Source organism: Cupressus sempervirens, chromosome 9, assembly GCF_028749045.1.
Source record: "Cupressus sempervirens isolate cs-2001-9-10 chromosome 9, ASM2874904v1, whole genome shotgun sequence".
Classification (NCBI taxonomy): Eukaryota; Viridiplantae; Streptophyta; class Pinopsida; order Cupressales; family Cupressaceae; genus Cupressus; species Cupressus sempervirens.
The window spans coordinates 628370929-628394582 of NC_143126.1; the positions used below are offsets into that span (position 1 = coordinate 628370929).

General features: G+C 36.3%; 1 protein-coding gene across 1 annotated transcript in view; it reads left to right on the forward strand.

Annotated features, from left to right (window-relative positions):
• LOC149540276 (uncharacterized) overlaps window positions 1-23283 on the forward strand; it is a 52155-nt gene extending 28872 nt beyond the window's left edge. Inside the window, exon 2 of the mRNA XM_089801416.1 lies at window positions 22755-23283. Within this exon, the coding sequence (XP_089657542.1) occupies window positions 22755-22973 (219 nt within the window). The 3' untranslated portion in view covers window positions 22974-23283. The remainder of the gene's footprint in view (window positions 1-22754) is intronic.
• The last annotated feature ends 371 nt before the right edge of the window (window positions 23284-23654 follow it).

Consider the following 23654-nt stretch of genomic DNA (forward strand, 5'->3'; position numbering starts at 1 on the left):
ATCAACACTCTCTCTTAGCTAGGGAGGATAAACACATGACCATATATTACCTCAATGTAATATAAACATATTGAGAGTAATGGCCTCCAAAATGTCAACTCATTTGACATTCACCACGTACTCTTTGAGCAATGGCTTCCTGAATGTTGAGTTGCACGATATCCACCAAAACTGTGAGTAATGGCCTCCTGAATGTCAACTTATTTGATATTCACCAAGTACTCTGCGTAATGGCCGTTTGAAGATTAATATGCATAACATTCACCATATACTCAAAATGTTCATAAGGTATGTGCATGTGCATTCTCATAATGCTTACCATATGAACATCCACCATGAAAAGTATAATCTATCATGATCTTCGTAGACATCGTAAGATATACTTCATAATAGAAAACTAAGTTATCGTAAGGTCGTCACCTTTCAATAACTTCTGTAAATACAAGTGATAATCATTTGGAAGTCGTCACTTCCTCATGATGTACATAGGGGGTAGGCCCATTAAAATTCCATAGTCATGATGTATGAAGCTACAATTTATTGATCACTGAAGAATCCATCTTAACATGATTTACTCCCTCTGACTCAATGTGTCCGAGATCACCAAAGGTTAATTGAATCATGTCCTCTATCTACTCCCTCTCTTTCAAGGTTGCCTATAATGAAATTTCAAGCTCCTTCAGAATCTCAATCTCCCTCTTCCTTCAAAAGCATACTTAGAGGAAACAATCAAGGCAAATAAAGTTCTTATCTATATAACATAATCCTTTCAAAATTTATAGTTAGAAATCAATCACCATTTTAAAGATCCCATAATGTAATCTTAAAATCTCTCTCTCTCTCTTTCTCTCTCTCTCTCTCTCTATATATATATATATATATACTCCATCACTTATCAAATAGATTAATTTAAAAAATCCTTACATACCTTCGTTGGGTATGTGGGGCTGATTGTTTAAGTATTGGCTAGGGCCCACACTTCTTACTTTGGTCGTACTTCTTCAATGTAGGCACCTTAATAATTGTACCCTTATTGCATGGAATTGGTTATTGGTTTGTATCGTTGCTTCCCTTTACATAGAGTCTGATAACCCGTAGTTGATCCATCAGAGCCTGTGCTTTCAGTCTATTTGAAATATGACTTGTCTTGATCACCGATAGATTATGTCATTTCTTCAACCATGATGCAACCTTTGTCATTATTTGTAATGTTATAAAGGGAATAGTTAATAAATTTGCATTGCCACCTTTGATGGCATGAGACTTCCACGTATTATGCTTTGGCCGTACAGGTTTCTAGAGGACTTCATCTTGATTCCCTACTGTTGTAAACATGATAGAGACTTTTGGAAAATCCATTCTTATTGATGAAATACATGTGCCAACCCCTTTTAGTGATTACGGGTGTCGTTTCAGGCCCTATGCATTTTCAAGAACCTCATGTTTTCCCATCAAATGCATTTGTTCCAATTTAGACTTGGTGATCACCATGTTAATGTGTATCCTCTTGACTTGGTTACTCAACGTGTTGGCATGCCACCAATGTTGCCTGAATTGACTTTAATTTGGTTTAAAACCTATGTGTGATTTGGCTTAATCCTTGAGTTGTTAACTATCCAATATAAGATTGTTCGTCGAAGAATAGTCACAGATCTATCAGTGTCGGTAACACAAAGCCAACGTCCTCGATCCACATCCGTAGAATATTGGTAATTTTAATTTAAAATTTAGCATTGCCAAATATTAAAGTTATTATTCTTTGAATGTGGTCCACCACCGTGTGACCTTGAAAGTATGTCATATTTTCTATCGATGAGTCTTATTCTTTCACATTTGCAGCCTTGCTTTGATACCATGTTGGTTTACTTGAGGATCACTGCAAATGTAATTGCATTGTTGTTAAAGTACATGTTTTCCAATGGCAGCGATATCACTCTTATTTATATTAAGGAAGAGACATGGAGAGACATGTCTCCTCATGAGAGATGTCTATCCATTATTATCTAATTAATATAATAATAAATGATTAACAAGAGTCATGTTGTTTTATTATTTTGCCCTTTTGAGAGTCACAACTCTTGAGCCTTAACTACATTCTAATTATCTTTTATTTTAGAAAATTGTTTTCTTGAACCTTTTTTAATTATTTCCTTTCAGTTAAATGATTTCTTATTTTTGTGGGGACATGACACCAAGGCCTACCTAAAGCATTTGAGACCACATTAAAGCATAGTTCCAAGAATCACGGCGATTCATGCGATTCACGCGATTTGGCGATTCGATTCAAGCCAAACGATTTTTTGTGAATCGGTGAATCGAATCAGCGATAAAGGGTTTATGAAATAAGTTACTCACTAAATTTCAAGGGTTTTTTAAATTTTCCGATTCATGGCCGATTCGATTCCGATTCATGGCCGATTCACGATTTGATTCGGCCTTGCCGATTCCGATCCGATTCCGATTCTTGTTACTTTGCATTAAAGTGTTTGAGAACACACAAAGCATCATGGCACATGCCATTTTTCAGAACTTTATTAATTTTTCACCATGCCCCAAAAGTCCTCCAAACCCTTCAAAAAACGCTTCTCTCATACTTGATGTTTACAAATTTTCAAATTTGTATGCTTTTCTTCTTGGTTTTCATAGACATGGCCAAGTCTACCCTTTAGGCCTCACCAAGTCCAATGAATCCGACTAAACTTTATAGATATCCAAGTATATGTTGTCAAGCCTTGTTTTTCTATAATTTCTCTGTGTGGCTTGCCAAATCTAGATGAGTCTTGTAACACTATTTTCAACATTAATAGCCTCGTTCTGCAAATATAGATTATGAGTATTTGACTGAAAGGACTTTTTATTGGACATAAGGAAAGTGCATACAAATAAAATATTGGGCCATTTGGTAACTCACCCTATTTTTGAAGACGACCCCCCCAAAAAATTTCAGATCAACATATGCATAATTTTTCTTTCCGAGTCAACTGATAGGTATGCACATCCCAAAAACTCCAGTGCGCGGTGATCTGAATCTTCATAGTTTTGATCACCTAATATAAATGCCTGAACGCATCTCCTTTCTATGTATTTGGTGACATTGATAAGGTATGTAAAAAGTATGATGAAAAGTCATCACCTCCAAAAAAAGTTATGGTTGCATTGCGTACCGAAATGATCAGGCTCCCATATATTCAAAAAAGGTTTACAAATACGTCATGAAATTGGTAAAGTTGTTGAACATTTTCATACACTGGATCAATTGAATTAAATTGAAGGTCACCCTATACCATACCTTAATATAAGTCAAAAACACCCGCATGTTGGATTCAAGCAATAAAATCCTCATTCAAAAGCAAATCAATGCTCATCCTTTATGGTCAAAGTTAATAAATATTTGTTTGAAGTGTTCATAGTGTTGGTTCCCAAAACCACAGTTTGGAAATCCAAGATTTTTGCCAATTCTCTAATAGGACTACTCAATCAGTCTTGGCCAATGAACAAGAATGATATCCTGATTCAGTTCCCCTACTCTTTAGGCTTTGCTAAACTTGGACTTTAAACCTTGGTTACTCGGTTCAAAGCTTTTCTATAGCGAATTTAGACTTTGCAAGTTCTTAAGTTAGCAAAATCCTTAAATTCGATAAACATAATTTTTTATGAATACTTAAATGATTGAATGTTGTATATAAGATTTTTCAATAATTGAGTTGATAATTGCAAGAAGGAAATACAGAAAAGAATTGCTGGCTTCAACTATAAATTTAATGATAGTATTTCAATGATTTCAAAGACCAGTGCCTTGTTTATTCGGGCAATAAAGTCTACCACAATGAAGATTCTGCCGTGCAACTTTATGAAACTATGTTTTAAAATATCATCAAAGAGAAATGACATATTTTCACACTATCCCTGATCATCAAACAAGAATGCTATGACAAATCTTATACATGAGCATTGTAGGAAATAGTCCAATAATTGCCTTACTGGTCATAAAGGACAGATCCAAATTGCAGTTTTATTCTCTTTGCTGGACGTAATTGATATCAAAGGAAATACTCCATCACTTCTGAATGAATTCCTATCATCATTATACAAATGGAGACCATAATTTTTCAAAAATTAAGACTCAGTGGCTCTTATTGAGGACATATGCCCCTTGCGGGCATAATGAGATTTCAGCTATATCTAGAGAAGCAGACCATACGCAACCTAATGTAAAGTGAAATTGAGTGGCCTCAGGCCCCCCGAAAAATGAACATTGATTCTTTCTTCTATTGAACACCTAATTCTGATCATGTAATACCTCCTTCCTTCTGATTGTATGCTTTCCCTTCATCACTTGCTTAGGGTCAGAATTTTCTCTTTCGTTATCAACATGAGTATTTGAAAAGAAACAAATTTCATAATCTTTTAGCCCCAACATTTGTTGCCTTGCTGTATTAAATGCATCATCCTTATGGAGAATACTTACTGGTTCCACTTCATCAATGCAGTCTTTGGTATCATCAGGTGTACTGTAGTCTTTGTTGACTGGAAGATCCCTTGAGTCATGTTTGATCAGTCATACCAACATCTAGATTAACTTGTTCTGCTTGGATGCATCCTTGCACACAATCTACTCCATCCCCATACCCAATATATTGTTTATTCCCACAAAAAGGTTTTGAAGACAGCTCACATTCAAGAAATATTTCTTCTCTTTTATCAGATGGGATATATGGATAATTTTCAGAACTATTCTTCAACATATTCTCCTCATCATGCCTAGGTGATTCCATCTCATCTTCAGATGTTTGATACAACTCCTGATTATAGGATGAACTGATGCATGTCTTACTGTCTGAATACCCCTCTCCACACATATCTCGAGTTTCATCATCTTCAAAATTATCATTAGGCTTGCTATGTTCATTATGACGCTACTGGACTTGATTGCATAAAAAATCCTCTTCAAATAATGTATTCAAGAACATAGAGAATTTAGATGTATCTTCTTGTGCTTCCTTGTCAAACAATGGGTTCAGGAACATAGAGAATTAAGGCATACCTTCATGAGAGCTTTTGTCTGGATCACCAAGTGTTCCATTATACAAGATATCAGCAAATTGTTCACCTTTACTAAATTCATCCTTTTGAGAATCATCATCTGCTTCAACAAAACCAATATCTTCATTAACACTATATCCTATAACTTCCTCCTATATATATACAATATGCAGTTTTATTTCATCTTCATTATTTGATTCCTGGAAAATATCATCTCTTTCATCTAGTATCCCCTGAATATGAGCTGATCTATTAACTTGTTTATTCCGGTGGATTGAGAAAATATTTGGACCATTTTTCTCAACATGTTTCTGATATTCCTCTCCAACAAATCTGAAATTTCTTTTATGCTCAGAGAATCCTCTTCTTCATTTTTACATTTGCCAACATTCGTTGTCGTATGTCCCATCATGGGTAGATCCATCTTCACACTGTCCAAAAATTTCTTCTCCACTCAAATTTGAAACAACATTATGTTTTTGTCCCATCTTTTTCCTCGTCTTCATCATCTCCTAATATCTGAAAAAGAAGCTTCAAATCAGGATCATCCAACGTGATTCCCAACTCATTTTTTTTAGAAATTCTTTGCACGGAGGCATGATGTTTGATGGTATCTCATGATAAATGCTTGTCATCTTTATGAACGAATGCATTGCAAACTCACCTTCATATCTTTCCAAATTGAAGAATGCATCTAAGGGAGATATGTACGGTTTTTCTTCTATAAAGCATTTTTTATTTTCATTTTGTTCATGAATCATAACACGCATTATATTCCTCACTTGCATCATGAAATTCATATAAGAACCATTGTTCAAATTCTTTCCAAGATGAGATACTTTGTGTAGGTAATGATTCATATGCTTGTCTCGCATTGTCTTTTAATGTCCTTATAAATAGCTTCATCACTTGATCTTCTGCACAATTCTCATAATCTTTTATGAATGTATACAACACGTCCAAATGTTGAATTGCCGATTCACCTTTTTCTCCATGGAACTTCGGTACAAGTTGTGAAAGCTTCAGGAACAACTTGTTAGGTTTACAATGAAATCTTTTGAGATCCAATGGCCTGATGTCATTTGGAATAAAAGACTTTATTTGAAATGATTGATACATTTGAAGTAAAAACTATCTACCATTTCCTTCTAAGTCTTCTCCCTTAGCAGTGTTGCCAATTGAAAACATTATTAAATAGAGTCGCCACCTCTTTCAAGGAATATATTGATTGCTGATTTTCTAGGTTCTCGCTTCCAATAGAGTATTCTTCCAAATTGATACAACTGCTATCTGATATTGATTTGCGAAATTTGAAATTCTAGGTAACTTCACAACATATATTGTAACTCTCCCTAGTAGAGTCGCTGCTCTGTTGGTTCCCAAAACCACATATTTGAAATCCAAGAGCTTTGCCAATTCCTTAATAGGATTACTCAATCAATTTTGGCCAACGAACAAGAATGATATCCTAATTTAGTTCCCCTACACTTTAGGCCTTGCTAAACCTAGGCAGGTATACCTTCACCTTAAACCCTAATCACTCAATTCAAAGCTTTTCTATAAAGAATTTAAATTTTGTGAGTTCTTAAGTTGGCAAAATCCTTAAACTTGATAAAAATAAATTTTTATGAATACTTGGAATGATTGAATGTTCTATAGAAGATTTTTCAATAATTAAGTCGATGCTTGCAAGAGGGAAATACAAAAATGAATTGCTGACTTCAACTATAAATCCAATGATTGTATTTTAACGATTTCAAAGATTTCAAAGACCAGTGCCTTGTTTATTTGGGCAATAGAGTACCATAATGAAGATTCTTATGTACAACTTTATGAGAGAATATGTTTTAAAATATCATCAATTATTCTTGTGCTCTAATTGCAGATAAATCACCTATGCAATTTGATGCTAGTCCAAAAGGATTCTAACATTTTTGGTGGGAAGCCCAATCAGACGTGTATGAGGAAAAACATATGTATTTTCACACTATCCTTGATTATCAAACAAAGAATGCTATGACAAATCTAATACACGAGCATTGTTGGAAATAGTCCAATAACCGCATTACCAATCATAAAGGACAGATCCAAATTGCAGTTTTATTCTCTTTGCCTTGAATGAACATGAACAAAGAAACTTTTGCTTGTCATTAAAATATAATATATCAATTTATATTACAAGTCATTCCTTATAATCCTCATTCTTCCTTACAAAAATCTGAATATCTTTTATACTAATGGTATTGCTTCTTTCTTGTTGCTTGTTTCTTTGGAATTTCGCTGCATGTATATAATAATGCTTTTGTTTTCTTTAATTTAAACGTATCTCTTTCCTTGTAAACAATCTCCAATGTTTGCCACAAAGACAACAAACCATATTAAGTATCACTTTTATAACACTATTCAGAATATATGAAGTCACCTATTTTTTTGGTAATATTCAGTGCCAGGTGAGAGTAAAGCATCAGACCAGTCATAGTTGTCGGATTTCCTGCTTGAGAAGGCGAATAAGATTACAATACAGCTTGTACGAACAGGATTTAGAACCGATAAATCATTTCCAATCGATTAGCATTGGATACATATGCACAGTAATATGATAAGAAGAGGGAATATGCACAGGGATTACTTGCTGTACATTCACAGCAGCAGAGAAATACGTTACTATGATCACCACAGTTGGAAGATGTTGCAGGAGTTGGGACATAATAGCAAGCTAAGGAAACCAAGAACTATTTGCTGCCGGAGACCAAGGGAGCATATAAAGATATAAAATCAATGGACACGGGTGTCAAAGAAAAGAGGAAGGCAGTGAATTCAATGAGAATATACATGGGTTCCTAACTAGATGCATCATAAGAACATCAGTGATTAGTATCAAAGAATTTGACGATGGACGAATACATCACCTATATCTATAGATGCAGCATATTGGATGATACCACACAATTCTTAACACAACTATTATGACTAATCAAATCAGAAGATAGACTCAACGATGATATAATTTTTTCAAATGCAACATCTGCAATCCCAAATTGGAGAGTTTGCTTGGATACTGAACAAAGCCCATTAGAAAAGCTTTGGGATAGGTGATGAATGGACCAAACAAGAAACATGTCAGTAGCAAACAACCAAATTTGCATTCAGGAGGGTATCTAATTGAAGTTCGTTACCTATGAGGGATTACACCCATTGTAACTGCAACAAATGAGAATAACACATAACATGGGAGAATCTGGTTGCATCAAAAATATATGGGGGAGCATGCAGTAATCAAGGAAATGATAAATAAGCCCATAACAAGGGCAGCAGTTAGTCAGGGATGTTTTAATAGAAAAATTGAGATCAATCTCAATATAGAAAACAATAGAGCTACACGTAGGATGCTGGAGCAATCACAGGGCATAGAGAAGTCCAGTCAACATCCAACGTAGCAGAAGATGTAACGGCAAAGAAAATGACAAATCACTAATCCCAGTCCTTGTGAATACAGTGGGGATAAAAGGGTGCAGAGTAGTACAAGATGGTATCATATATATACAAATCAATATAATCTATGAGGGACTGCAATAATATAATCTACGTTGGTGGGGGTTCACCAAGTTTAACAAATGAAGTACGATTCAAATTCTAAGGAGATAACATAAGATAAAATAATAATATTAATGTCCAACAAAAGAGCACAAAAAGTCTATGGGATTGAGAGATTACAAGAAGACCAAAAGGTCTAAGGGATTGAGAGATAATAATAATATATGTTGAACTAAGGAAGGGAAGAGAAAGGGGATGAATAACATCATATGTGTCGTAAAGGGTGAAGCAACCAATCATATGGTTGCTCATAAAAGAATACATTTCAATCTCAGGAGAAGTCTTTAAATAAAGATATAAGAGGGAAAATCAAATACACTTAGTCATCAATGCTAAGAAAGAAATATTGCACATGGACTATGAGATGATTATTAAGGAAGATAAATAAAAGTAGAAACTCATAGAATGTGAAGAGAGTACGATTTCAAGTATGAATTAGGAATCATTGAGAAAATTAACGATACTCCTAGATGGGGATACCGAAGATTCTGCACTCTCTTTGAATATTTTGGATGAGTTAAAAGAGGGGGTTCTTGTAATAATTGTTGTAATACATGAGAAAGATGATGCATGTTATGTGGATATTGAAGATACATACTTTCCTGGTACAAAGCTATAGGAGATAATATTGCAAGTATTAAGGAAGGAAAGTTGAAGTTGTATGTTGACGAGCTTATCATGAATGTGATTTTTGTAGTATATCCAAAGGATTCCATTGAACACATACACATTTGATATCCTTAACCATAATTCTACTCAAGATATAGATACAAGACAAAAGTGAATCCTATGGGCCAACGATATAAGAGTGGGAATTCAACATTGTGGGGGGAATAATAATAACCAATGTTATATTCCCACTTGAACCATCTTTGGAAAGGAGATGTTCCATTCTCAAATGTGTATGGACCCTCATGTGCAGATAAGTATTCTCATCTTTTACATATATCTACTTATTGCATCTTTCTCCTATTTGTAATCCTATACATACTATAAGAGTTAATGATCTTTGATCTTTTCCTTTGTATCTAAAGATGATTTTGTAGGAAAATAAGAATGGTACATTAGGCATATTGTGCAAAACTCAAGCTTATGACATTAGTTCCAAAGAAGTTGTGATTAGTCATCTAATGAATAAGAAAAGTGAGGTTCTTGAAATGAATATTCTTGATGATTGAGATTATGAGTATTCTTCTATTAAGAGGGAGTCTAGCATTTTTTTCAAAGGCAATGTAGGAGCTAAGAAGATTGATACTTAGAATACGTGTGTGTGACTTTGATGGACCTACCACTCTGCACATCATGAGGAAATAATGATTTATCACTAGAAAGTCGGAAGATTGATATAAGATTCAGAGGGAGTACAACAAACATCCTCGGGCGAAGACAACTTCCAAGGGAGTAGCTAGAGGACTTGACTTCCCAAGATCTTTTATTCAGAGGGAGGATTATGAGGTGCAATTCCTTCTTAATGAGTTCTTTATGAAAGAAAATTTTGAAGTGAAATTCCTTGAGAGAAAAGTTTGAGGTGAAAACCCTTGTTCTATCCTCTAGAAGCAGCTATGGTGGGTCCACCCTCTAACTTGGTTCATGGTGGATATCATTTGAGTTACTACATGATGCTGTTGTGATTATGTCATGAAAGGTGACGCTGTTTCATATATATATATATATATATATATTTGGATGGTTATTCTAAGGTGACGATCTTATCAATAGCTTGACCTGTTATCATGACAGACTACATTAACTTGCTGTCCCGGAGTATCAGAGATCATGATACCTATCATGATAGAGTTCATGACATGTTGATTGCTAGTTATCTGATCAACTTCATTAAGTTGTCTCGGAGTGCTAGAAATTAGATAATTCATGTCCTACAAAACTACACACATGGGATGTAATGATTGCAATGTATGACCAAATTGTTGAACCTACTTTTGTTAACATTGAAGCAAGTATGACTGGCATGTGCAAAGCTGAATCTTCCACCTTTTGCTAACACCTCCTTGCCCGTACCAACATGTCACGAGCATCCATTATTGTGTACAAGAACTTTACCCTCGGTCCGATTTGCATGAAAAAAATGTTTAGCATAGAGAAGGCATGTTATTTGTTTGACATAATAAGCATATGCATAGGCACGTGAGTACTCTGACAAGATGCCTCAAAGAAATTTGGGATATGCACAAAGCAAAAAGCTTTAGAGAATTTAAAATAAATGTAAATGGTTGTTACATAGCCAATTTTCACAAATGATTCTTGACATCTATAAAGCTTGCCCAAGAATGTGGAAGAATTTCAAGCAGCGTATTTCATCCATCAAATCATGAAGGAATTGATATTTTTGTTTGATATAGTGTTTGGAAATGCTTTGGTGGGCATGGGCTATTATGGTAAAAACTTGCTTGATATTAACAGAGACCGAAAGGTCAATATATACAAAAGAATGAGACGATGTTTCCTTAGGAAACGATCGTAAAGAATAGAAACATTCTATTCTATAGAAAGCAAAAAACGAAAGCAAACTAAAGCTTAAGATATTTACAATAGATAACCATTAACTAATAATAGACGACTTATCTATTATTGTAATACCCTCCCTTAATGGTTAATCTGTCTAGAACACCAAGCTGTCCTCTGAATTTGACAAACTTATTAGGACCAAGAGGCTTGGTGAGAATGTTTGCAGTTTGATCTGTGGTAGGAACATACTGCAAATCTATAGTCCCGTCTTCAATCAGCTGTCGTATGTAATGACAGTGAACATCCACATGCTTGGTTCGTTCATGGAAGATTGGATTGCATGCTAACTTGATAACGCCTTCGTTATCAACAAACAGAGTAGTTGGTCCTGTTGGTGACATCTGCATATCCCCAAGCATCTGACGAAGCCAAACAGCTTCACATCCTGCTTTAATAGTGCCTCTGTAGAAGAGATAAACTGCCTGCTGCTTCTTGTTGGTCCATGTGACTGCACCGGATCCCAAACTGAACACATAGCTAGATGCTGACTTTTTATCATCAACAAGGCCTACCCAATTTGAATCTGTGAACCCACTGAGTTTAGGGTTGGAATTTCGAGAGTACAAAAGTCCATAATTTGAAGTGCCCTTCACATAATGAAGCAACAGCTTTGCTGCCATCCAATGATCAGCCTTAGGAGTTGTCATAAAGCATGAAATATAGCTGACTATGAAGTTGATATCAAGCCTAGTAGTGGAGAGGTAGATGAGGCTGCCTACTAGTTGCCTGTATGTAGTATCATCAATGGAAGGAGAATCAAACTTTTTTGATAACTTGAGACCTTTCTCCATAGGTGTAGATGGAGGTTTGCAATCCTGCATTCGAAATTTGTCTAACAGGGCCTTGGCATAGTTGGACTGAGAGATGAATATACCAGAAGACTGTTGCCAAATTTCAACACCTAAGCAATAATGCATGAGCCCAAGGTCAGTCATATCAAAAGATTGGCATAAGTTCTATTTGATTCCCTGAATCAAAGATGCCGAACTGCCAGTGATGATCAGATCATCCACATAGATAACCATAAGGATGATGTCACTGTCAGTAGTCTTGATGTACCGATTTGAGTTTAAAGAACTCCTCTTGAAGCCTTGATCACTAAGTCACTTATCAATCTTGATGTACCATGCCCGAGGGGCCTGCTTCAAGCCATAGAGAGCTTTTACCAATATGAGAACTTGATGGACTTTACCAACAACCTTGAAACCAAGAGGCTGTGTCATGTAGACCTTTTCATGGAGATAACCATTCAGGAAAGCACTTTTGACGTCTATCTGATGGACCTTCCAGCAAACTGTGCTACCATGGTTAGGACTAATCTGATGGTGCTCATCTTTGCAGTAGGAGCAAAGGTCTCCTCATAATCAATGCCCTGACGCTGAGAAAAGCCTTTTGCCACTAAACAAGCTTTGTACTTGTCCAAAGTACCATCTAATTTGTATTCGATTTTGTAGACCCATTTGCAGCCAATGGGTTTCTTCTTTGTTGGAAGATTAGAAAGGACCTAGGTGTTGTTCTTCAGCAGGCTCTAGTGTTCAGATATCATGGCCTATTCCCACTCTGGAATTCCTTTAGCCTTGAAATATGTTTGAGGTTTAAACACACTATGAATGTTGGCCATACGAACAAAGTTAACAGAGTCTGTAGTTTTGCTCTTTTTCTGAGTAGTTCTCCTATCAATGAGCTCATCATCTTGAAGATCAGCAAGTGTCTTAGCCCACCAATTAGGCCAAATAGGAGAATGACCAACAGTAGTACTAGGAGATGCTTGATCAGCAGGATCCTCATAAGAAGAAGTTGGATCAAACTCAAGCGAAGCATCTACAAAGCGAGGTGATCCTGCAGGAGAAGTCAGAGGTGTCTGTACAGGTATCATTGGAATAACTAGAGTCGCAGGAGCTACTGGAGCCCTCTCATCAGGTGGACCTAATGGAAGCCAGACTCCCAAATCATGAGCCTACATAGATTGGTCTGCTAGATGAGGAATAGGAGAAACAGGCATAAAGGGTCCTCATTGCTCATCAAAGACTACATCACGACTGTAGATTAGACGAGATGTCTCAACATCGATCAGGCGGTAGGCTTTGTGAAGTCTGCTATATCCAGCAAGCATGAGTTTTTAACTCTTGGCATCCAACTTGGTGCGTGAAGCATCAGGGATCCAAACAAGAGCAAGAGAGCCAAAAACCTTCAGGTGACTGATTTTGTGCTTGTGACTTGACCAGGCCTCTTCCAAAGTTTTATCTTTGACCGCCATTGTGGGTGACCAGTTCAACAGATAAACTATAGTGTACTATTGCCCAAAACTACTTCAGAACATGTCTATGTTCAAGCATGCAACAAGCCATCTCGGTGATTTTTCCTATTCTGTCGTTCAACTACACTGTTCTGTTGTGGCTTGTGGGGTGTGGTTAACTGGGGTTTGATGTCATGTGTATCCAAGAAGCTGGGGAAAGCATTAGAACAAAATTCCCCCCATTGTCTAATCTAAGAGTAATAATAGATTTCCCAGATTCTCTTTCAACTAAGGGTTTAAACTTCTGAAATACAATAGATGCATCTGATTTCTTTTTGAGGAAATACACCCACATTTTTCTACTAAAATCATCTACAAACAACAAAAAATACATGGACCCAAGAATAGTAGGAGTGGCCATAGGGCCATAGATATCGACATGAACAAGCTGAAGTACCTGAGAAGCTTGCCAAGAATCGCCGCTAGTGAAAGGTGTGCGATGTTGCTTCCAGCCTGGCATGCATGACAAACTCCAAGCTGTTGAGTTTGAATCTCTGGCAATCCAAGAACAAGCTCATCCTGAGCAAGCTGTGAGAGATAATGCACATCTAAGTGCCCATATCACTGATGCCAAGGTGTGCTGACCGAAGCTTGTTGAGCAGCCATAGCTAAGTCCTGAGAATCACTAGAGTTAGAAAGTCTGAAAAGACCATGATCTTAAAGACCCACTGTAGCAGTAGACTTAGTCGCTTGACCAGTGTGCACTGATGTGAACCGAAGGTGACTGCCAAGTGTGGAGAATGTCGCAGCAACTGACTGACTGAGAGTAGATTTAGTTCCATCCCTGGAACGTAGTAGACATCAAGGAATATGAGATTCCTTCCAACAGACTAAATTTGAAAGTTTCCTTTATTGACAACCGTGTACTCTTCTCCGCCACCAAAAATAACAGGGTCTGACTAAGACTGGTAGTCAGTAAACCAGTCTTGGCGATGAGTGAAATGACGAGAGGCACTTGAATCAATGTACTAGGCAAATGACTTCACATGATCAAGAAGTCTTTTAGCCATGAAGGCATAAAAAGCAGATTCCGCCTGCTCAGTGTGCTCTGCATTGTTCGCCTTGGGTTGCAAACCCGATTTCTTAGACTGGGCAGCTAAGTGTTTCCGACATTCAACCTTCATGTGACCAAATTTGTGGCAGTAGTTGCATTGAATGTTCTTCCTTTGGAACCATCAGATGTTGGAGCAAAAGACTTCTGCTGAGATGGTTGCTGAAACTTGCCCTTATCCTTCTGAAAGGATTTCGCAGCAAAGGCTTGCTTTGTGGATGTGGAACTGGAACTGCTACCAAACTGTTGTATCCATCGATCTTGCTGAAGCAGTAGGGTGCGGAGATCAGTGAACTTCAAATCAACACCAGTAGAGGTGATGTTGAGAGTCTCGATAAAATGCTCATAGGATTTTGGTAAACTCTGAAGAGTGATAACCACAATATCCTCTTCCTCCATCTTGCGACCGATGGCAAGTAGCTGATCACAGATTTACTGAATTTGATTAAGGTGTGCCTGGAGCGTGATGCACTCATCCATGACAATAGAAAATAGAGTGCTTTTCAGAAAGAAGGCTCTACTCTTGTCAGAAGTCTCATGAAGACTTTTGAGATGTGTCCAAATTTCGGCAATTGTCTTGTTGGGTGGAATCTTAGAAAGTTGATCATTAGGTACAGATAATTTGAGAGGCATCACTGCCTCTCGATTATTGAGATCCCACGTATCTTGATTAGGACTCGGAGAAGTCGGACGCTTCATAACACACAAAACAAGTTGATCGGTGTTCCGATATTCAAAAATTGCGATGATGTGCTATTTTCGGGTTCTGTAATTGTGACCATTGAATTTGGAATTATGCTCAAGTAGAATATTTGTCAGAGATGCCATGGCACATTTTTCAATTAAAAACTGTGAAAATTTGTGAAGGCACGTTCTTTGAGGCAAAAGTACGAAAGACCTAGAAGAATCAGAGTGACCCAGAAGAGAGCTCGAAAACCCAGAAGGAATATGTTGTCGTTTTTTGGATCTGTTGGCTCGAAAATCGAGGCATGAAAATTGAGACACCCAAAAAAACGGACGACAACCTAGTTGAGTTCTTGAAAAACCCACCAAGAATTTGCAAACAAAAAAATTTTCGACCCCAAAAATTAGGGTTTCGGGCAAAAAAACCAGTCGGTGGACATGGAGGTCAAAACAATAGGAAAATGGTGTTCACAGGTCTAGAAATGCCCGATTTTGATTAGAATAGGGGCGTTTTTGTCTAAGACAGCACAGGCAAGGAGTTTTTAGCAAAAAAACTGTGATTTCACCTGCAAAAATGCTGTGTTTGGCAAACCGTGACTTCAAAAAAAAATGAGTTGTAGAGAACGCAATTTGAGAAAATGTGTAAGTTGCAGACAAGAGGCGTGATTGCTGTAGTTGCAAAGGCTGAATCCCTTAGTAACAAACCCTACACGAGTTAGGAACTGGCTGTTTGCAAATTGTGAGTAAGAAACCCTACATGATTCAGTCAAGGAACTCGTGATTTGTAGATTGATGTTGTGCTTTACAGACCTGAGTTGCACATTTTTCCATCCCAAACCCTAGCCTAAACTAGGTATAATGAATCAAAACAATTTAGGGAAAGAATAATTTTGAAAATAAGGTTCAAATAATTTCAATAAGAAATTATTATTTAAAAAAAAAAATCCAACCTTGCTCTAATACCATATTATGGTAAAAACTTGCTTGATATTAACAGAGACCGAAAGGTCACTATATACAAAAGAATGAGACGATGTTTCCTTAGGAAACGATCGTAAAGAATAGAAACATTCTATTCTAGAGAAAGCAAAAAACGAAAGCAAACTAAAGCTTAAGATATTTACTATAGATAACCATTAACTAATAATACACGACTTATCTATTATTGTAATATGGGCATGCACACAAAATAAGTAACATAGCCAAGGTCCGCACCCTTTTTGACAAATCAACTGCGAGAAACGTCCTTTTAAGGAATAGAATTGAAATGGTTGTAGTTTCTTTGTTCTTCTAGTTGCTTTTTTTAGGATCAATGGAATAAGTGCCATCATGGTCTTGGTCAAGAGTATTGAAGGAGTCTCAAAATACATTTACATGTCCATCCAAATGTAATGGGCGAAGGATTCTTTAGTAATTTTAGTTGGAAGTGCTCTGCTTAAGTGCATGAAAAACAAGAAGCATAGTAAAGACAACTTTAGACACCTACATAGGTATAAGGAGGGAATAATTTTGTTGAACGCGTCGTTTGCAAACACATGCATCTGAAATTAGGTGCAAAAAAATAAATAGGATGCATTAAAAATAGTATGGGTATATTGTTTGATGAATTTGTTTTAGGAATGTGTAGTGTGGCTACCATGTTGTACCTATAAAGGTGTATGGTTATAAACAAAGCCAAAAGTTACATATAAGAAAGTGAAAGCACAAAGAGTTTAAGAAGAACATTTTTAGCATCGGCCAACAACATTGCAGTCAAATATCGATATATAAAGCCCTCGCCATGAAGTATAATTAACAGGGATATGATTATGCTCCTATGATAGAAACCACTCTGCTAGAGATCTCTGATACAAAGCTTGGTCATATCAATCTTAAAGGTTTCTGGCAATTAGTGGCAGGTGAGAACCCATCTACCTTAACCCATAGAACCTTTAAGAGTGGTTAGCTTATGCAGCAGGGTTTCCACTAGGAGTTAAGTTCTCTGATTTAGTGATAGAATGTGCAGAGGGCTATAATCCAAAAGCTAGAGAAATCAGAACAGCCGATGGTCAAATTTAATGGCTGAAATTGATGAAATCTCTATGGGAATCATCCTCAGATTACCATTTAGAGAACAATGTACTAACATTGACAAACAAAAAACTCTTAAGTGAAAATAGAAGCAAGTGTTTGAATAACTTGGCAAAAACTTGGCTACTGACATCTAAGGGTGGAAAGTCTCAACTTCCTAAGACACTTTATTGTCCTCTCTTTATCAATGATGTTTCTAAATTGATAGTATCACTTCATTGGTTGTTGTGAAGTGTAGATTCATCAGAGTTTGGGATACAGATGTACCTTTTGATTGTCGTCATATTAGTAGGAAAGCAGTCCATTGACTGGGGCAGCCTTATCAGTGATTGTTTTGCATGAGCAGTTGGTTCCACATGTCCTACTACCTTGTATGCTTTGCTAATTTGAGACCTTGGCCAAGATTCAGTACCAGAGTGGTATTTGATCAAACATCACAAATGTATAATTTTTACCCATAAATGGAATTAGAAGAGAATATAAACACGTGAGGAGGGTAAATGATGCATTTATAATGCTTGTAGTAAGGCAATTTCAGGGCAACTTGGCAATAAGAATATTAGTAGAAGCAACTATGCAATTCTTCATTCAGTTTCCAAAATTTACTTATTTGCAAATTTGGGGGGGGGGGTGGTTGGTTGATGGCCACCCCCTCAAGTTGCCAAGGTATGTGGATGCCAAGCTCATCTTGATTGAGATTTGTGGACAACTGGGCAAAGTCAATAAGAAGTGTCAAAATAGGAAAAAGAATAGTATTGATTTTCCTATCTCTCGGTCATTATGGCTCCAAGTTAGTTTCAGATGCACAAAATATTGAAAGGAATTTGGTTAACCTTTTTCACTATAAAATGAGATTCCCTTTTGATGTAAAAGGGCATGTTAGGGATAATCTCTAGTTGGGTCCAGGCTTCTTGCATTTCCCAAATATAGAAGATTTTTGGGAATACTACGAAGATGAATATGAAGTCAGAAAGTGAGATTGGACAAGGCTCACCTTGAGACAGATGAGAGATTTCAAAATGGATTGGGTTGTTGATAGAATGAAGATGATGACTCTAATTTGATATATCATATTTATTTTGAAAGGATTGAAGTTCAACCTCTCCCAGAAATCCATTGGAAAGACCCAAAAGGGAGATTAGTGAAAGAACCACCTTAGTAATGAAGAGATCAGAAGCTTTGAATAAAAGGAAAATAGCTAAATACTGCAACAAAGCCACCAAGTAAGAAGGAAGCTCCAAGGAGAAAAAGTGATCGTGAAGAGGGTAGTTCTTCATCCATTCTATCTAAAGTACTAAATACAGATCCCAGTTGTCGAGAGATCATTGAAGGGGATGATGGTGGTGAGGATCCCTCAAAGAACAATATCCTCCAAAATACTGGTGGAGATGAATCAAAAGGGAAGAAGAAAAAGTTAAAATCCAAAGAAAAGGCAATGGATCCTATGTAAGGTGGGTTGAAAGTGAAAAGTCCAATAGAAGTCCAAGATGATCCTAAAAATAATAAAGCAATACCAACAATGTCACTTTCGATCCTTATTGATTCCCTCTCATAGAAGGTACCTAATGCAACTATGGATGTATCACCCCTTCCTTTAACAGAAACAATTCTTCCCACTAAAGCAGTTCTTGAAAAAATTATTTCCACTCCACCTGTGTAGCAACATCCATAGCACATAGATATACCAGAATCCTCACAAGCTCCTCTGCCTCACATGAGCTGATTTTGTTATGACTAGATTTGTTTGGGAGCTTCTACTCAAGATGGAGATATACAAAACTTTCAAGTGGTTGCTGAAAACTAGTGCAAAGGGCTGAAAAGGAAAGATTTTCTAAGGAGCAATACAAGTAACAAGTGCAAAATCTTACATCTAATGTGAAAACTATTATGGATACTACTGCCTTACCATTGAACATTGATTATTCATCAGTTGTCATGGGTCCTCAGGGAGATATGGAAAGAAAGGTTGTCGAGAACATCCATAAGAATCAATCTTATTGGAAGGTGGCTGAAAAATGGGTTGAAAGGATCAAGACAAATGATTCTAGCTTCTTCATATAAACTAAAGCCACCCACGTTGAAGCAGAAGTCAGAAAAGAGGTTGTTGAAAAGGAATCAAAAAGTGTCAGAAATGAAGCAGCATTTTGGAAAGAAATCATGAGGGATCTTAAAGAAATGACAGAGATGGATGTTAACATCCTTATTGCTAGAAAGATATTCCTAAGTGTGAAAGAGAACTATTCAGAATCTTGGCTTGAGGCCATCAAGTGGGAATTGATAAACATTAATCAAATTTCAGCTGAACAGGAAAAACTTGTGATGAGTGTGATCGAAAGCCCAAGTTTAGAATCACATCACCTCCGTCCATCTTGGTGCATCGATGATAGATGGACTTTAGATAATCCAAAAGAGTATCCAAGATATGATGGACAAAGAGCTTTAATGGTAAGCAATTTGTCAATGGAGATACCATGAAAAAGCTTACTGAAATTTTTGTAACCCTTAAAGCTTCTAAATGCCTGTTTACAAAACTTGTTTGAATTGGATGGTATTCATAAGAATCAAATCTCCTCCGTCCATCCTGGTGCATTAATGACAGATGGACTTTAGATAATCCAAATGAGTTTCCAAGATATGATGGACAAAGAGCTTTATAGTAAGCAATTTGTCAATGAAGATAACATTAAAAAGCTAAGTGACATTTTTGTAACCCGCAAAACTTCTAAATGCCTGTTTACAAAACTTGTTTGACTTGGATGGTATTCATAAGAGTTAAATGGCCTCGAAAACAAGAACAACTAACATTGTCATTCCAAAGAGTAAGTTAGTTGCCCTTGCCATCAAGCTTTACAGAATGTTCAAAGAGAAATCCTCCCTTCAATTGGATCAATCTTCAGCACCAGCTTCTTCATCAGAATTGTCATCAACAAGTGCAGAAGAACACTATAATGATCTTAATGATTGTTGTATAGTTTTTGGGTTGGGTGGTTGGGGGTCGTAGTTTTGCTTCTTGTAAATATTTTTAGTATAACTTCCACTTTTCCTTGATTTGAAAGTTGCCTTTGGACCCTAACAAGACAAAAGTTGGGTGAATCCTAACTTTATCTTCAAAAGTTAGTTATTGTAACTAACTATTTTAAGAAGTTTTCCTAACTAATTACTTGAAGTGGCTATCTCAAATAACTATGCAGGTGGTTATCATAAGTAATTATCTTAAGTGGTTATTCTAAGTGGTTGCCCAAAGTAATCTCCTTTGGTAGTTAGTCTAAGTAGTTACACAAAGTTGTTAGGAAGTTATTGTAAGTGGCTATACCACTTATGCCTATGTATATGATAGAAGTTGTAGAAAGGGTTCCACTTTTTCAGATAACACATTGTGCATTGGACTTGACTAGTATTGTTCAAGCAAAAGCAAATAAAGAGCAAGTTTTGAATGTTATTCAATTTGTTCCTATTTGTTATTGTCGATGCTTCGTATGTTCATTAATGATACTCTTGCTTTCCTAAATGTTGTATGTGAATGAGATAACATATCATGTTCTTGGCACCTTTAAATATTAAATCTTGAGTTAGTTTATATTACCTATCTCCCATTCTTATTTCTTGAATTTTTCATCTATAAAATCCGAAAATACCAAAATACCCCTATCATATAAGGGAGCTGCCCCTCTCAAACATAGAGGAACATTGTTATCCTTAAACAATCTCTCCAACTGTTTTAAACATTTGTCACTGCTCATAGGGCAACCAGGGTCAATCAAAAGAAGCATTTTTTGCAACAAATCTGTTTACCGACAGTAATACAACCTACTTGCTATTGGCATTCTACCAATGGAAGTTCAATAAGATGTGTGCTTCTCATTATGCGCATCTTACCAAAAAATGATAAAATAAATCACATGACAAGTTCATATTGTGTACATCTACAAGAAATCCTACCAAATGGAGTAGAGATCAATCCAGGCTCTGCATGAATCTTTATGGTTTCTTTAAACTTGCATAATGTGGTGAATAATACAATATATCCTAATAAGATTTAATTTTCCAAAATATATTTAGGACGATGTGGATAGCAGATTGAATTTATTTTTATTTGTCAAAATTGGGGTGAAGTGAAACAAAGTATTGACCCACTTTCAACTTTGATTTAAAGAGGTATATAGGCTCTTAGTAAGTTATAATGAAGGTTTTAAATCTGATTTCCAGTTGGTCTTTCTCACATAATGACTTCCAGTTGGTCATTCTCACATAAATAGATCCATTGTCCAAGATTATATCCAAATCCCGAACTCTCAGCAGTTCATCCTTTTAGGCTCATCATTATATCTATACTCGGATCTTGTCTTCTATGCAAAACTATTTACATTATAAGAAAAATCAGCAATATCTAAAATAAGTTATAGAATGTACTTAAATGCATCTCATATCTAATGGAGACACTGCACTTAGATCCTATAATAGAAATTCGTAACTGTAATAATGAGAGGCAATTGCATGATTTGCATTATACATGCAAACATTAAGCTAGGTTTTTGTTATCTCTTCCCTGAATAATATATTTTCCCATGGTGTCACCACAAGATCACATGCACAAATACTGCCTTTAATCAGCTGCAGTCATTTCCATGTCTTCTCATTTCGACTGCTTGTTTGGCAAGTCCCATATGCGGTCAACATTTTTATAGACATTTAAGTAAGCATGGTGGTGGACAATAATTGCAATGTAGTCCCAACGCCTTCTTGTGATCATAGATGGAAGGAAATTTAATTATGCTTAAGATTGGAGGTGGGGTGGGGAGCAGAGGGGAAAGCGATCTCCATGTGTAGTTGTAAATGAACATAGTTCGATGGAGTTTCCTATTGAGGAGATAGTGGGAGAGGTTTCAAAGGTTGGGGGACAATGGTGGGGAAATACATGGGGTACCTGAAAAAATAGTTCTATTAGATGTATAAGAATTATAAATGAAGCTTTGCAAAACTAGTTTCAAATATTTGAATTTGAAGTGAACATTAAGTTGGTGTCACTATTCTTCTGCCTCTTCTTCTTGCTCCTTCTCCACTCTCTTGCACCGAACTCACTCCTGGCATCTGACTGGTGGCAGGACATACCCCCAAGTATTAGAGACATAACCATCCCGGAAATCAGCGCTTTTTCTTGTGGGGGAGGGGGGAGAAGGGTTGCATGCCTGTTGAACACTGGAAATGAATGAATTCCTCATGTTTGTTTTGCTTCTTATTTGTTTCACCCATATTGCTACTTATGTTTATCGATAAATTGACACAGTAATCTATCTTCCATTTTTATTATATATTTTGGATGTGAGATTCTTGTTCATAACATTATTGGGACCATGGATAGATAAATTAGGCTTGTACATCTATTAAATATCATGGGGTGGGAAAATAGTTTTATTTTTCTTCGAGGAATGTTTTTGCAAGCTTGAAATATCTTTTTTATTTTTGTTGCTAATATTTGAGGAATGTTTACAGGTCAAAGACCCTACAGCCCGTGTAGAACATGAAGCAAGTACATCAAAGATTGGGGAAGATCAGCTATTCTATTTCCAGCAGAGGGGAATTGATCCAGAGAAAGCAGTGGCAGCTATCATCGGTGGATTTTGTAGGGATGTATTCAATGAGCTCCCCCTTGAATTTGCAGCTGAAGTAAATCAACTTATGAGCTTAAAGCTTGAAGGCAGTGTTGGCTAGGTGTTTTAAATTTTGACTGTTAACGCTAGCCATTCACACTGTTTAAATAAAGGAGGACAATCACTAATGTATGTATAGTACTAATATTGGTACTCAGCATTAATGTATTTATATCTGCTTATACAACAATTCTGTACAATTTTGTATTAAATCTGCAGTCGTGCTCTTTAAAATTAGCCTACAGGATGGTATAATTTGTATTTTGTTTTCTTCTGAAAACTAAGTGTAATGGGCTTTACAATAAAGTTACTTTCTTCTATAGACAAGGATATGCAATGATAAAGATCATGATATATTATAGCTTGCAAAATTCTGGTCATGGAACTGTTAATGAATGAATGCTTGCTTTGTAATATAAGAAAGAAACACAGAAAATAAGTTAATAACAGAATGTTAAAAGTATTTCTGTTAGATAGTCAACAGATATTTTTCTCGGAAAAGCATTTTGAAGGTTGGGTAAATGATACAAAGTTTCTTCAGTTTAGTTATACATTAAATTCTAAACCCTGTTTTGCCCAGCATGTTTGTTATCTTATGCAAAACAGACATATGTTATAATGAGGAAATAGAGACAGCACTCTTTCCTATGATAATTTTGCTACTTGAGCAAGGAAAGAAATTCAGAAAGTTTCTGATTTTTGCATTGAAGATAATGTTCATTGCAGCAGGACTAAAAGGATT